Raw genomic sequence first — 15,339 nt, 5'->3', positions numbered from 1 at the left:
CTCCTCTCTAACTCTCTCTCCCTCTCTCTCTCTAACTATCTCTCCTCCTCTCTCTCATCTCTCTCTCTCTCTCTCTCTCTCTCTCTCTCTCTCTCTCTCTCTCTCTCTCTCTCTCTCTCTCTCTCTCTCTCTCTCTCTCTCTCTCTCTCTCTCTCTCTTTCTCTCTATCAATGTAGCCTGCTGATTGCCACTAACCAGCAGCCATGAGCGTTTTACACAGCCAACAAACGGCTTCAAACTGATCCACTCTTAAAATCATCTCTGATTATTTAGTTGTATTTTCATCCTAGTTGTTTTCCCCTGATGCAGCCTCCTCAGCCAGTGTGTAATAGCCCTCTCAGACCAGATAATGACACACTGGGATAAAGACATGGCCATGGCAACCCTCAATTACAGAAAAAAAGTTAGATGCAAACTGACCTGCCATACTCTCCTACAAAATTTCAATTTAGGCCAGTTGATTGAGCTGTTTGGTGGATGTGACTAGCTTGCATCTGCTGATGTGCTTGCCCAACACCACTCAAGAAGTAAGTGGCTGTTATGCTGACTCGTGAATGTTTATACGATAAAAACTGTTGTTTATGTCTCTTCGCTGCTGTTGGTCGGAAAGAGAAAAATAAAGATGTGGGCAAAAGCACCGCCAGCACAGGTTTAGGGTTGTAGCAATAAAAGGAACTCATTTAATAGTAGCATACACAACACTTTATTATATATACACCATTGGATTAAAGAGAGAGAGAGAGAGAGAGAGAGAGAGAGAGAGAGAGAGAGAGAGAGAGAGAGAGAGAGAGAGAGAGAGAGAGAAAGTAAAGATTCAGAGAGAAACAGACAAGAAACAAGAGAGAGTTTGATTTCTGTAATCTACGTTTCGATTGCTGTGTCTACAGAATGTCTCTCACAATACATGAGTTTGCTTTGATCAAGAGTTCTGGTATACAGAGAAAGAGTGTTACAGTTTTATTCACAATATGACTCTGTTTCTCCGCAGCCACTGACACACTGCAGGTGTGACAGAGTTAGGGCCATTCCTGGTTGTAAGTCTGTTGTTTCAGTTTATGTTGCATTGTTGGGTTCTGCCGTGTCATCGATCTCCTCTCTGCTAGACACTAACTATAGCTCCCAAAATAATACAGGCTACTTCCTGTCTCCCAGCCCTTCATTCTCTCTCTCTATGTTTTCTGAACTCTATCTCCATGTCTGTTGTCCAGCTCTCTCAGCCAATCGCGGACAGGAAATAAGGCAGGCCGCCGTCGCCCTATCCCAGCTGGGTGTGACCACTCTATTTCCTCTCCTGCAGACATAGCTAGAATATAAATTCACTTTTGCCTCAGTTACCCTTCAGATTGCATTGGACCAGGTCCTTGCATTTGTTCAAGCTTTCCCTCTCACATACTCCTCCTCTCCTCTTCCCTGTATCCTAACATCTTTTCCCCTATCTTCTTCCCGGTTTCTTTTTTTTTTTTTCTGTCTCCGCTGTCCTCTCCCTTGCCCCTTCCTGTTTCTATCAGACTTTTTTTTTCTGTCTCCCCTGTCCTCTCCCTTGCCCCTTGCTGTTTCGATCAGACTTTTTTTTTCTGTCTCCCCTGTCCTCTCCCTTGCCCCTTCCTGTTTCTATCAGACTTTTTTTTTCTGTCTCCCCTGTCCTCTCCCTTGCCCCTTGCTGTTTCGATCAGACTTTCTCTCCCTCTTACTATCTCTCTCGGTAGTGCATTGGCGCTGTCCAGCTAAATCTAATGGGGCCACATCTATGCTGAAACTCTTCATTCATTTCAATGGCTTCTGCGTTCTCTTTATCAATGGGTTTTTTCATGATGGGATGGTAAAACCGTGCATAATCATTAATCAGAGAGAAAAGAGCTTCTCAAAAGACAGACACTTTTTGATTTTATAGATATATTTAAAGATATATATATATTTGTTTGCCTTCAGTTTATTATTTTACCCTGTAAAGCATATTAGGGTAATTGTTGCCTATATTTACTATTGATGGAATGCAAATGCTGACAATGAACGCACACATTGTCGACATTTTGTGTATTTGTTTGGAGATCGGTCCTTAGTAAAGGTGCTTCGCCTACAGAAGGCCTTCGGAAACCCTGCTGCACAAGCTAGCAAACATGCTGCTGCAGCAGAGGGGCTCAGAGCCTTGTAGAGAGAGAGAAAGAGAGTCAGGTGTGTTCAGGGTGGAGGGGATCAGAGCCTTGTAGAGAGAGAGAGTCAGGTGTGTTCAGGGTGGAGGGGCTCAGAGCCTTGTAGAGAGAGAGAGTCAGGTGTGTTCAGGGTGGAGGGGCTCAGAGCCTTGTAGAGAGAGAGAGAGTCAGGTGTGTTCAGGGTGGAGGGGCTCAGAGCCTTGTAGAGAGAGAGAGAGAGAGTCAGGTGTGTTCAGGGTGGAGGGGATCAGAGCCTTGTAGAGAGAGAGAGAGAGAGAGAGAGAGAGAGTCAGGTGTGTTCAGGGTGGAGGGGCTCAGAGCCTTGTAGAGAGAGAGAGAGAGTCAGGTGTGTTCAGGGTGGAGGGGCTCAGAGCCTTGTAGAGAGAGAGAGAGAGTCAGGTGTGTTCAGGGTGGAGGGGCTCAGAGCCTGGTAGAGAGAGAGAGAGTCAGGTGTGTTGAGGGAGAAGGTTGGTCCGTCTGATGCAGTCTGCTGTCAGTCCACTTTGGCTGGACGTTATTAGATCAGTACAAGATCACTCTAAATGTCTGCAGGGATTTCCCACATTATAAATGCTAGATTGGCAGGAATCTATTCAATTATGCACAATACCCGCAATCCCTTACTGACATTCAGACCTTGCAGTTGCATAATGTGGTAATAGCTCCTTGGCCTTATATATAAAGCAGAATGTGTCCTTCCTGCCAAAGCAGATGAATATTCTCTTTCTATACGTATAAACTTCAGAAGGCATATACCCAAGGTAAATAGATGAAGTAGGATGTCTGATAGACAGATCCCATGCCCAATGTCCCTGTGGTCTGTGTCCAAGAGACCCAAAGAGACCGGGACTCAACCAGACAGACTGGGTCTCCGTGGGAGGGTCGTCGGGTTCAGCCCTGATGCGATGGCTGCCTTTTGATTGTTGTGTGACCTCATTGCTGTGCGGATCAAGTGCAACTTATGTGCACATGCACGCACACAGACACAGACAGACACAGAGCACAGGCCTACACACAGGGGAAAAAGACATGCGCATGCACATGCACACATTCCCATCCATGCGTGTGCACGTTCACACACACACACACACACACATGCACACACACGCACACGCACACAAATACACACACGCACACACACACACACAAACACACACACACACACACACACATACAAACATTTGAACTCTCTTCACACTCTCATGTAGGGCATTAAGTTAAAATGATATAAATTACAAGCTACTCTTGCTAGATCACTTGTGTTGCCTCACCTCTCTCTCTCTCTCTCTCTCTCTCTCTCTCTCTCTCTCTCTCTCTCTCTCTCTCTCTCTCTCTCTCTCTCTCTCTCTCTCTTCCTCCCTCTCTCTCTCTCTCTCTCTCTCTCTCTCTCTCTCTCTCTCTCTCTCTCTCTCTCTCTCTCTATCTGGCTCGGTTCCTCTCCCTCTCACACTCACGCATACACACACACACACACGCACACACACACACACACACACACACACGTACACAAATGCACCCACACAAACAGACGCGCACGCACGCACACTGCCACATGCAAACACACACAAGCCTCCATCAGCATTCATCATTTATGAGTCCCCCGAGGGACCATGACACCAAGGGTGACAGCAGTCAGCAGCCAAATAGCTTGCTGTGATTGACAGCAAAGGAGAGGAGATAGAAGTCCGACAGACGTTGAGTCCGGATGGGAGGGGCGGGACTTCTTAAAGCTATCTTCAGGGTCGTAAAGAAAAGAGACAACAAGGCCAGTAGGGGGTAAAACTGTAAAACATTGTCGGTTCATTTAGCTTTTTCATGAGCATTGTAGATAAACGGAAGGCTGGGTTGTATGAAGATCAATTCAAGCTTATACAGTAGGCGTGAAAAAATAGGGTTACAATAAGATCGACAGTTAATTAACAATTGCGGCATATCACCAAAAACTGCCCGGAGATTTCCTTTTTCCACAAAAAGTATTGCGATCACTTCTACTGCACTCGCACGCAGTCAGGAGAGAGAGAAAATCCTTAATTGAGCGCATAGGTAAAGTTAAGTAGCATGCAACTGACCTCCCCCCATTTGACACATCCTGTCTTTCCTCTCATGTTCGCTCTGATTGCTTCTGCTTGGGCAATGGTTTTCTTTTAAGAGCTTAGCAATGGCAGTTGTATGCGTGAATGCCCATTGAATAACTTGATTTGGTGCTCTAATCTATCACATTTAGAATTTGACTAAATAAGCTAAACTGTATCTGAGTCCAGAGAAATTGCCGTGGAAACTCCTCATGTAAGGAGCTAATTTTTCTATTTAGTTTTTACTATGATATATATAAACATAGATATACGGATGCAGCGACAGTGTCCCTGTGTCTGACACTGTCGCTGATCTATTGTTCTTCATAAGATAATCGCTGACTTATCATTATACTAAATAAACAATGTGTCATTGTCAAACCCAGTCAACAATGGGTTTGACAATATCTATTCATCTTATAACCATACACTGGATATTAGACGACATTTTTGTGACCTTGGTATTGTGATAGGCTTTCTCATCACTGTTTATTGTCTATTTTCATTTTTTCATCATCAAAACAGAAAATATGAAGTACGCTGTCATTGTGCGAGTTGGAGATATAGTCCAGCTCTAAACACAAAAGACACACAAACACTGACAAGTATGAAAATTCATCACTTGATTGCATCCATAATTTTTATGTAAAGTCTCTGCTTTGCCCTCCTCTCTCTCTCACTAGACGGTGGACATTCATAAAGAGAAGGTTGCCAGGCGAGAGATCGGCATCCTAACCACCAATAAGAACACAGCGCGCACCCACAAGATCATCGCCCCTGGCAACATGGAACGTCCGGTGCGCTACATCCGGAAGCCAATTGACTACACGCTGCTGGACGACGTGGGACACGGCGTCAAAGTAAGAGTCCCCCGCACTGACTAACACAGCGTCAAAGTAAGAGTCCCCCGCACTGACCGCATTGGGATGGTTGTCAAATAAAAGCTTCTCTTCTATTGAAAGACCACTTCCTCGGTCCCTGGTGATTCCAATGCGCTTGCCAACAGAATCAAGGGGAGTCTTAGGCCAAACTAATATCAGTGACGTAGTGCGCCGACAGCACGGGGAGCTATTAATCCTCCTTGCTACAAGCTTCAAGCTAAACCGCTAGCTGCTTAGCTCATTATTTAGATTTATTGAACTTAACTCTGTTTCCAAATCTATTCAGCCCGGGGAAGGAAACACATGTTTATGGTCAGTTCACACCTAGCTCTCTGACATGGCTAATAGTGGGACGACGTGATTTGTTCAGAGGCTCCTTGGCTGATCAATAGCTCTGTCTTTTAGTTAATTTAGCACAATGGTGAGACTGGGAAACACACCAACTGTAGCTGAGAGATTGTGTGTTTGTGTTTGTGTGTTTGTGTTTGTATGTGTGTGTGTGTGTGTGTGTGTGTGTGTGTGTGTGTGTGTGTTTGTGAGGGAGTGTGTGTGTGTGTGTATATGTGTGAGGGAATGTGTGTGTGTGTGTCTGTTTGTGTGAGTGACATTGTGTTGGGGTGTGTGTGTGTGGGAGTGTGTGTGTGTGTGTGTGTGTGTGTGTGTGAGTGTCAGCGAGTGTGTGTGTGTGTGTTTGTGAGTGTGAGTGGGTGAGTGAATGAGTGAGCGAGGGAGTGTTAGTGTGTGTGTGTGTGTGTCTGTGTGTGTCTGAGTCTCTCTTCTGTCAGCCTCCCGTTGAACTGTATAAAATATTCTTTCAACCCTTTTTTCCATCTCATTCTTAAAATTCTCTCAACCCTCTCCTCGCCTGTCCAAGACTATGTGTGTGTTTTAGTGAGTGTGTGTTAGAGATAGTGTGCGAGTGTGAGAGCTGGTTTTGCATGTATGATTGCTCCAGTCCTGGGTTTCTCGCTGTGTGTCTGATAGTGGTTGCTTGTTCACTTTTAAATCTCCTCTGAAGCAACTTCCTTTGCCCCCCCCCCCCCCCCCCCCCCATTCCATACATACACAAACACTTAAGCATACACCCATGCACACCCGTGCTGGCACTCCCACAAACCTCCCCACCTCCATCAGTGAATACTAAAACAGACCTGGCATGGGCCATTATGCTAATGAACCTAAACAGTCCTTAACAAACCTTTGTTTAAATTATCATGCGGAGAGTTAGAGTAAGAAAACGGAACCAAAGAAGATTTTTGTGTGATACTAAGTTATGATATTTCATTTCTTTAAATCTCTCTCATACTTTCTGTTCTTCCCTCTTTGAAAGCAGTGCATGGTTAAATTATAAAGGGGCTTTAAAGCTAGAGCTGTTCCAGTTAAAAGACTACCTGCCCTCGCCAGGGTTCCTAGCCCTCCATTTTGGATCATTGGCCGTTTCTTTGTCCCGCTCTTCCCTGGATGGAGAGAGAGAGAGAGAGAGAGAGAGAGAGAGAGAGAGAGAGAGAGAGAGAGAGAGAGAGAGAGAGAGGGGGGGGGGGACAAGACAGAGAGAGAGGGGGGGAGACGAAACAGAGCGAGAGAGAGCGAGAGAGAGAGAGGGGGAGACGAGACAGAGAGCCAGAGAGATAAAGAGAGGGAGAGACAGAGAGAGAGAGAGAGAGAGAGAGATTGAGAGAGGGAGAGAGAGGCAGATCAGATTCCCTTAAGAAACATATTAGACAGGAACATGTGGCACACACACACAGGGATATATTTTTCTGTGTGTTCACAGTCTGTGTGTTATCTGTGAATAATTTAGATCCATCGATTAGCTGAAATCCACCACACCAACCGTAAACACAGGGGGAAATGTGTGTGTGTGTGTGTGTGTGAGTTTGTGTGTGTGTGTGTGTGTGTGTGCGCGACTGCGCGTGTGTGTGGATGTGCACATATCAGCATGTAATATCATGTGTTTTCAGCATCTTAATAGCCCCTGGCTCTGCCAAGCCTATCATTGGGACGACTGTGAACAGGACTAAGCACTAAGCTGTAGGGTGTGCTGAGGTGTGTTGGTCGAGGTAAGGTGATGTAAGGGCTTCTCCCAGACGTGGTTCAAGAAGACAGGCCCTGCTGTGCCAAGCTGTGCCAGCCGTCTGCCACTCACCAACGGTAGCCTGAGGTGTTGGGGGTAGCGTTCATGATACAATCACAGCTGCCCTCATTGTTTTACAGCTGATGAATTCAGCAGAAGCACAGTAAGCGTTCTGTAAATGGATCGACAACAACCGGTGCTTTTGTTGTTTTTGTGTGGCTACATAAAAAAATTATGTAATGGGCTCTTGCTAGCACAGAAATAATGCTCCTCTTTACACTTACCCCTATTCACCATTAACCAATGAGCATGTCTGTTTTATCCCTCTTTCTCCTTCTCCTTGTCTCTCGCCTGCTTACAATCAGTGGCTTAAGGCCAAGGTAAGAAACAGTTGACTCTACTTTACTAAGTCTTAACTCTGTCTCGCTATCTGCGCTACACAAATTCTTGCTTGGCATCACATTGTGTATTGGGCTATGACGTAAGGGATTAGAATACATATGGTAATGCAGATTAAGGAAGGATTTGCAAATGTGTTTGTATTTCTGTTAGTGAGAAGGAAATATCTTTCTGCCTTCCAACATGTCCTCCTGTCTGTCTGTCTGTCTGTCTGTCTGTCTGTCTGTCTGTCTGTCTGTCTGTCTGTCTGTCTGTCTGTCTGCCTGTCTGCCTGTCTGCCTGTCTGTCTATCCCACTTGTTTTATGGTCTTTCCCAGTGTTTTCCCCCAAATCGTGTTCAAACAGCATTCATAAACAAACCCAAAGGGATTTGATGAAATAATCTGCTAAATGACTGAATCACTGTATGTTTAAATGTCTCGTCATGGAAGAATCCTGTAATTGTGGTAAAGATCTGGTCCATCCAGCACACAGACTGTCAGACCCAGCGCACAATAGCAGGTGTTGGGGCTGAAACATTGTCTGTCTGACTGTTATCTGCTGATTCTGTGTTGGTTGTGAGAGAGCTGTAGAGTTCACTCCCTTCTCTCTCCACTTTCTCCTCCTCTCCATCTTAAGCAACAGGGGAACAACGCAGCCGGACGAGGGGGGACGCTGTCCAGGACCAACCCCCCCACACAGAAGCCCCCCAGCCCCCCCATGGCGGGCCGCGGCACCCTGGGGTCAGCACCTACTTTCTACAGTGTTGATGTGTTTGAACACGCTAGCATAGACTCAGTCCATGCTGCATGCTATGCTGACAGGTTTCATCCCAATTATAGCGCATCGCTTCAGAGGGTTAAAAAAAAAATAAAAAAATCAAATTATATTCAGCTGCTTCGAAAGGCCCAATGTTTTCCGCAGTATCGTAAAATGATTGAACGTTGGCCTATTAGGTTTCATAAACCGAAACAAATGTATTTCTGATGGTGCCTCTACTCAGCCGTAGTGCAGCACGGTGTGTTTATGTAGGTAATGGGTGATGGTTTATAAGGAGGTGCTTGGTGCCGGTGGTGCCAAAGCAGTTTGGAGCTCCTTATATGTCCATTGTGTTGTTGGGGTTTGCTTTGTGGGTCAAAAGTCACGCTCATGGTTTGGATACACACAGGTTATGTCCTCATCAATGCTGTGTTTATTTGTGCGTTCAGGAGATCAGGACTTTTGTGAGTCCTCCATACTGCTTTTATTGACATCAATATCTCTCTCTGTCGTCCTTTATCTCTTCCCTCCATCCAACTTCCACACCCTACCTCGATTCTCCCCTCCCGCCTTCCCCCCTTCTCTTTCTCTCTCTCTCTTTCTCTCTCTCTCCCTCTCCCTCTCTCCCTCCCAATCCAGGCGCAACACCCCCTACAAGACCCTGGAGCCAGTAAAGCCCCCTGTGGTGCCTAACGACTACATGACCAGTCCAGCGCGCCTGGGCAGCCAGAACAGCCCCGCACGCACAGCCTCGCTCAACCAAAGGCCCCGCACCCACAGGTAGCTCATTGCTGCCAGCTCGTATGCTAGCAACTATTAACAACCTACATGAGTTCTGCAGGAGGCCCCACACTCACAGTTAGCGAGCTTACATGCTAGCAAAGAGTAAGGATGTAGCTGTTCTCACAGGTCACACAGGTTCAAGTTAAAAGTGCCAGCTACTAGCAACTACTGAAAATATGTACCACAGACTACACGCCTCTAATTGTATGCTTATGTATGATTGTGTATGAATTCTAGAAATATGTTTGCACCAAGTTGTTTGAGAGATCTCCTTGGAGAGAATATGTCAGTTAACTCGCCAATGAGAAAAGCCAACTCTGCGGGCACGCTGACAGAGATGTCAAAATTAAACACACATTAGGAGAGCAGGAAACGCAGGAAATTTTCATTTGTCAGCGGCAGTCGTGTATTAAAGATCCCATGGCATGAAAATTTCACTTTTTTAGGTTTTCTAACATTAATAGTTGTTCCCCTAGCCTACCTATGCTGCCCCAGTAGCTAGAAATTTTGTTGGGTGTAAAACGAGCACTAGGCATTCTGCTCCGCCTTTGAAAAAACGAGGCTCAGACGCACCGTTTTGGAATTTCCCCGTATGTCGTCATAAGGGGAGATGCCACCTCCCCTTTCTCTGCCTTGCCAGCCCAGAGAATTTGGCCCGTCAGTGAGCTACGACCGGGCAAGTGCCACATGCGTGTGTGTGTGTGTGTGTGTGTGTATGTGTGTGTGATTAAACCCACTGTAACGCAAGTGTTGTACACTTCTTTGTTATTTGGATAACCCTTCTGCTGTTGGTGTTATGGCACATAACACTTCGGACTCTCGTCTCTGGTATTTCCATAACGAGACTCGTAGTGGGGGTTATCTCAGCCATGGTTGAGAAGGAATTTGGGGAAAGGAACTTTGGCCTTGACTTCCTGAAGTACATCAACCAAGACCCTAACCCAACCCGTGATTGTCTCCCGCTTGAGCCCCGCTTCCCGCTGCCTGCTGCCGGGGGACCACCACCTCGGCGCTGCCCATTGCAGGAGGCGGTGGTGCCTAAGCGCTGCCCGCTGCCGAGGCGATGGTCCCTGGGCAGCGAGGCTCCGGCGGAAGACAATCGCGGTCAACAATCGCAAGCAACACTCCCTTTCTCCTCCATGTCGCGGTTCAGTCTACTTCAGATTGATGTGGACGTGGAAGAACCAGAGACGTCGGAGAACCCGACGCAGTCGTTTGAGATTCATAATATCGTCTGGAGGCGCACACAGCTTTTGGCCATGATAATATATATTATATGATATAGATATATTATCTATGTATAATACATATTATTTAGATATAGAGCTGAAGGACTCCCGCCGGAGCACCCGGAGTGTTCTAGAATATTCACAGAACACGGCCAAAGGCTGTGTGGGCCTCGCCATTGCGATGCATCCACTGTAAACAGAGTGCATGGTACCGTGGCCACAAGCTGCTCAGGGCCACACCTGCAACCTCCTCTTTGACCCGCCTCTCTCCCCCTCATTTGCATTAATGCTACCGACACCGAAACGGCGCGTTTGGGTAAAGCTCAATGTGCGACTAGCTCGTAGTGGCTGTAATTCTGCAACACGGCTGAATTTCTCACTCCCTGTCTCTCTCTCTCCCTGTCTCTCCCTCCCTCCCTGTGTCCCTCCCTCCGTCTCTCTCTCTCCCTGTCTCCCCCCCTCCCTGTCTCTCCCCCTCCCTGTCTCCCCCTCCCTGTCTCTCCCTCCCTCCCTGTGTCCCTCCCTCTCTCCCTGTCTCCCTCCCTCCCTGTCTCTCCCCCTCCCTGTCTCCCCCTCCCTGTCTCTCCCTCCCTCCCTGTGTCCCTCCCTCTGTCTCTCTCTCTCCCTGTCTCTCCCCCTCCCTCCCTCCCCCTCCCTGTCTCTCCCTCCCTCCCTGTGTCTGTAGTGGCAGCAGTGGGGGGAGTGGCAGCAGGGAGAACAGCGGCAGCAGCAGCGTTGGCATTCCTCTGGCGGTTCCCACTCCCTCGCCCCCCAGCATGGGCCAAGGTAAGGCTGGATTTCATGTGTTCCCCTCTCAGGTTAACCTGTCAGAATATGTTTACCCTGTTGAAATGATCCATGTCATTTGACTGTGATGGAGATGATGAGTCGATTATTACAGTAGCATTAATCCAGGCAGCCACCACCCCCCAACTCCACACTATCACTGTATTGGATTACGACTAGAGTACCATGGGTAACCTTTGAAATGGGTTCTGAGGACACAATTCTATAATTTGACTGAGAAGGTGGAGTTTTCCTCCTTAACATTATTATTATAATTATATTAATGTAGTCCCCCACCATCGAGGCACACCATTACCGTGGAGGCATATCACTTTCATCATTTTGGGAATTCTAAAGCTAATGAATGTTGTCCATAAAAATGTAAACACCATTGAATTCATAGCATTTGAATATTAATAATATAATACTTTGAAAACAAGGTCATCTGAATGTATTTGTTCTGAATTCACCTCTTTGTAATTCAAACATGGCATTTGAAAAAAACAAACACGATATCAAATATATATATATTCATATAAATATATATTCACACAAATTCAGATACAAAAATGGAATTTGTAGATATTCCAGAAGCAATATTCATTACTAATATTCAAGTGATCAAAATACGACCAGAAAATTCAAGCAATAGGAATCAGCAATCGAGACAGAACGCATCGAACCGACTGCTGCCTATAGAGTCAGTCAGTCATGGGATCAGAGAAAACTGCTTGAGAATTAAACCCAACGATTGCCAGCAGGGAACGACGGGCTCCAGTAAACGGTCCGGTTCGTGTCAGTTATGATGAACATTCAAAACTCGGAGCATAATAAACACGGGGTTTCTCATCACACAACAGATATGATCACTTTCAGTCTCGATTGCTTTGGCCTGTCCTTGAAATGCCCTGCTTCTTTTGGCTTGAACCTTTCAGGTCGTTATTTTGAACACGCTGATGTTTAGGGAATTTTAGCAGACGCTTTTATCGTAAGCGAGGTACAACGGTTAATGCACACATCCACACACTGACGGTATCGGGATCACTCAGGGACACCTTGACGCATTTGTATCGGAATGAGTGGACATTGAATTATTTTTTTTGTAATTGTGTTTTAAATGGTACAAATGGAAAGGCCATGTTTGAATTTTCGTAAAGTGAATTCAAAAAATTTCGAATGAAATTCAATGTTGCAAATTCAAGGCTATTTACATTTTCTCATGCACATTTTCTTATCCCCCCCCCCCCACAGTGGCCCCTGTTTCCACGGCAGTGCCCCAGGGGCCCGGCTTGGGCCCCATCCCCATGTCCCAGTTCGGCACCATCTCGCGCCAGGTGTCTCGCCACAACTCGTCCTCCACCACCTCCTCCGCCTCCATGGTGTCAGCCACGGGCACCTACCGCCGCGCCCCCTCCCTCAACTCCCAGTTCTCCATCTCCCAGCAGCCCCACCTCAACGGAGGCCCCGTCTACCCCCCCAACCCAGGTAACCCGGGTAACCCAGGGCTGTGTGGGGGGGGTCGTAGTGAGAGTGGGGGGGGCAAGAGAGAGAGAGATAGGGGGGCAAGAGAGGGGAGATAGAGAGAGAGATAGGGGGGCAAGAGAGGGGAGAGAGAGAGATAGGGGGGCAAGAGAGGGGAGAGAGAGAGAGATAGGGGGGCAAGAGAGAGAGAGAGAGAGATAGGGGGGAGAGAGAGAGAGATAGGGGGGCAAGAGAGAGAGAGAGAGAGAGGGGGGAGAGAGAGAGAGATAGGGGGGCAAGAGAGAGAGAGAGGGGAGAGAGAGAAAGAGAGCGGGGAGAGAGAGAGAGAGAGGGGAGAGAGAGAGAGATAGGGGGGCAAGAGAGAGAGAGGGGGTAGGGAGAGAGAGAGAGACTCCAAGGCCCACGCTATTACTGCATTACAATAAATAGATAGATAGATAGCTAAGTAGGCAGACAGAAAGACAGACGCATACACAGACAGACCAACATATAGATAGATTGAATGCATCGAATGTTTCACAGCAAAACAGCACTGGGAATCATCGTGATGAATAATCCTTCCATTACACCGTATCAGTGCACGATGTGCTGTGCGACAATGCAGAGAGGGGACCTGTTTAACATTCTACATGCTGATCAGGAGCCAGCATGGGGCTCTCTTGTGAGTCAGAGCACTTCCCTCCATGCTGCCTCCACCACAGTGCATTTAGACAGGGTTTAGCTCTTCGTGTTTAGATTCGTCTTCTGAAGAGGTGTGGTGAATCATAACGATGGAGCATCAAGCTGTTGGTTTCAGGTTGTCTCTCTATGCAATGCTGCCTGCACTGCCTGCGAGGGAGACAGCTTCACTGTTAAACATCACTTGGAGAAGCTCTGTGAGTCAGCGGTGAATAGGGAATTATGGGATAGACAAGAGCCTCAATGTGTCTTCCTACATGTTACTGTTCCACTCACACACACACACTCACACAGGTTAACTCTCTTACATACACGTTGATTTGTTCTCAAAGATTCTGACACTTCGCTGCATCATTTGCGCACGCACACACAGAAAAGGACACGCAACCATACCTACAGACTCAGGCATTCACTAGATGAGGGGGACATGAGGACCTATGAACACTAGTGTGTGTGTCTGTCTTTGTATGTACGTGTGTGTACATGCACATGTAACCATGTGTGCAAGTGTGTGTGCTTGTGTGCGTGGGTGCATATGTACGTGTGTGCATGCAAACGTGTGTGTGTGTGTGTGTGTGTGTGTGTGTGTGTGTGTGTGTGTGTGTGTGTGTGTGTGTGTGTGTGTGTGTGTGTGTGTGTGCGTGCACATTTGTGTTTTTGTATGCTTGTGATGCCCATGATGCAACATCATGCAAACATAGCCCAGACGTTCCAAACCTTTCTAACAGAAACCACCAAGTAGACAGTGAAAGATGAGCATACATCTGGGCCTGAGGTGGAGGTGGTGAGTGCTGGGACACTTGGGAAGCCCTTCTGGAATGTGTGCATGAGAGTGTGTAAGCGGACTGACAGGTTATCAGCAATGTTCAGGGGGAGCCTTCAAGGACTGCTGCATGAGATGCAGTTCATCACCTCAAGCAGACACAGCCTGTATGGATGCCGTCACCTCAGCGCTATATACCTGTCTACCTCAGCCTACCACAGACACACACAAGCAAGAGAAGACACACATAAACGCACACACAAAGACACACATGCACACGCACACACACAGACACACGTTTACAGCTACTCTAAACAATGGCCACTTTCCAAAAAGGCCTCTTGGTTTGTTTGAAGGAGATGGATCAACTCATTGTAAACCCCTGGCAGAACAGAACAAAAACATTATACTCTATCTCTCACACACACACACACACACGCACGCACGCACACACACACCACACACACACACACACACACACACACACACACACACACACACACACACACACACACACACACACACACACACACACTCGCAACGCACGCACACACACACACACACACACACACACACACACACACACACACACACACACACACACACACACACACACACACACACACACACACACACACACACACACATTACTGTCCCTCTGAGATATGTCTCCTTTCGAAAGGGCCCAATGTTTAAACGTGGCAGTGTACACCCAGATGGATGATGGATGGAACAGTCAACCAGTTGGTACGGTCCCCTGGGGTAGCCTGCTAGGCTGATCGATCCATTAAGCATTCCTCTGGGTGGTCACTGCTACTCGTGACGTCACTAGCAGGTCGATTTTTAAGCGGCTTGTTATGGCAAAACAGCACCACACCTGGTGTCAAAGTAGGGGGGTTTAATGCAACCAAGCAGCTCTCAGCTGCGGCCCTCTGCTGTAGCATCTCTGTGAGGTAAGGGGTCATACCCAGGCCACCAGCCAAACCCTGAGAGCTACACAGCACAAGCTGGGGCTTGAGGATTGATGGAGTGTACCAAAGTTAATAACCTAGCATAGCCCAGCCATCACATAAGCTTCCACTACAAAAATATCTTTGGGAAACAGATGTTAATATCATTTGACATATCATTTGAGTACATGATATGAAATCTGACATGACCTATCATGAAATAATTATTCTAATGTGACTAATTATAGCCCTCAGTCCCCTGGTCACAGTCCCACTAAAGGCTGCTGGTACCAGGAGAAGGGGCGAGGGAGCTATAGCCTTTTTCTTCAGTCCTCTGGTCACAGTCCTACTAAA

The 15,339-nt window shown here is 47.1% G+C and overlaps 1 protein-coding gene across 2 annotated transcripts in view; it reads left to right on the top strand.

Annotated features, from left to right (window-relative positions):
- Nucleotides 1-15,339, top strand: part of LOC130387390 (abl interactor 1-like) — a 31,939-nt gene that overhangs the window by 7,025 nt on the left and 9,575 nt on the right. The window contains exons 3-8 of one of the 2 annotated variants that reach the window (XM_056596436.1): nt 4,906-5,082; nt 8,195-8,298; nt 8,954-9,094; nt 11,012-11,112; nt 12,385-12,578; nt 13,974-13,980. In XM_056596436.1, the coding sequence (XP_056452411.1) occupies nt 4,906-5,082; nt 8,195-8,298; nt 8,954-9,094; nt 11,012-11,112; nt 12,385-12,578; nt 13,974-13,980 (724 nt within the window). Of the gene's footprint in view, nt 1-4,905; nt 5,083-8,194; nt 8,299-8,953; nt 9,095-11,011; nt 11,113-12,363; nt 12,598-13,973; nt 13,981-15,339 lie in introns of both variants that reach the window. The other variant, XM_056596435.1, reaches the window with a different exon arrangement.

The sequence above is a fragment of the Gadus chalcogrammus genome, chromosome 8 (assembly GCF_026213295.1).
Source record: "Gadus chalcogrammus isolate NIFS_2021 chromosome 8, NIFS_Gcha_1.0, whole genome shotgun sequence".
Classification (NCBI taxonomy): Eukaryota; Metazoa; Chordata; class Actinopteri; order Gadiformes; family Gadidae; genus Gadus; species Gadus chalcogrammus.
Note: the sequence above shows the minus strand (reverse complement) of the source record. Positions and strands in the feature narration are given on the sequence as shown.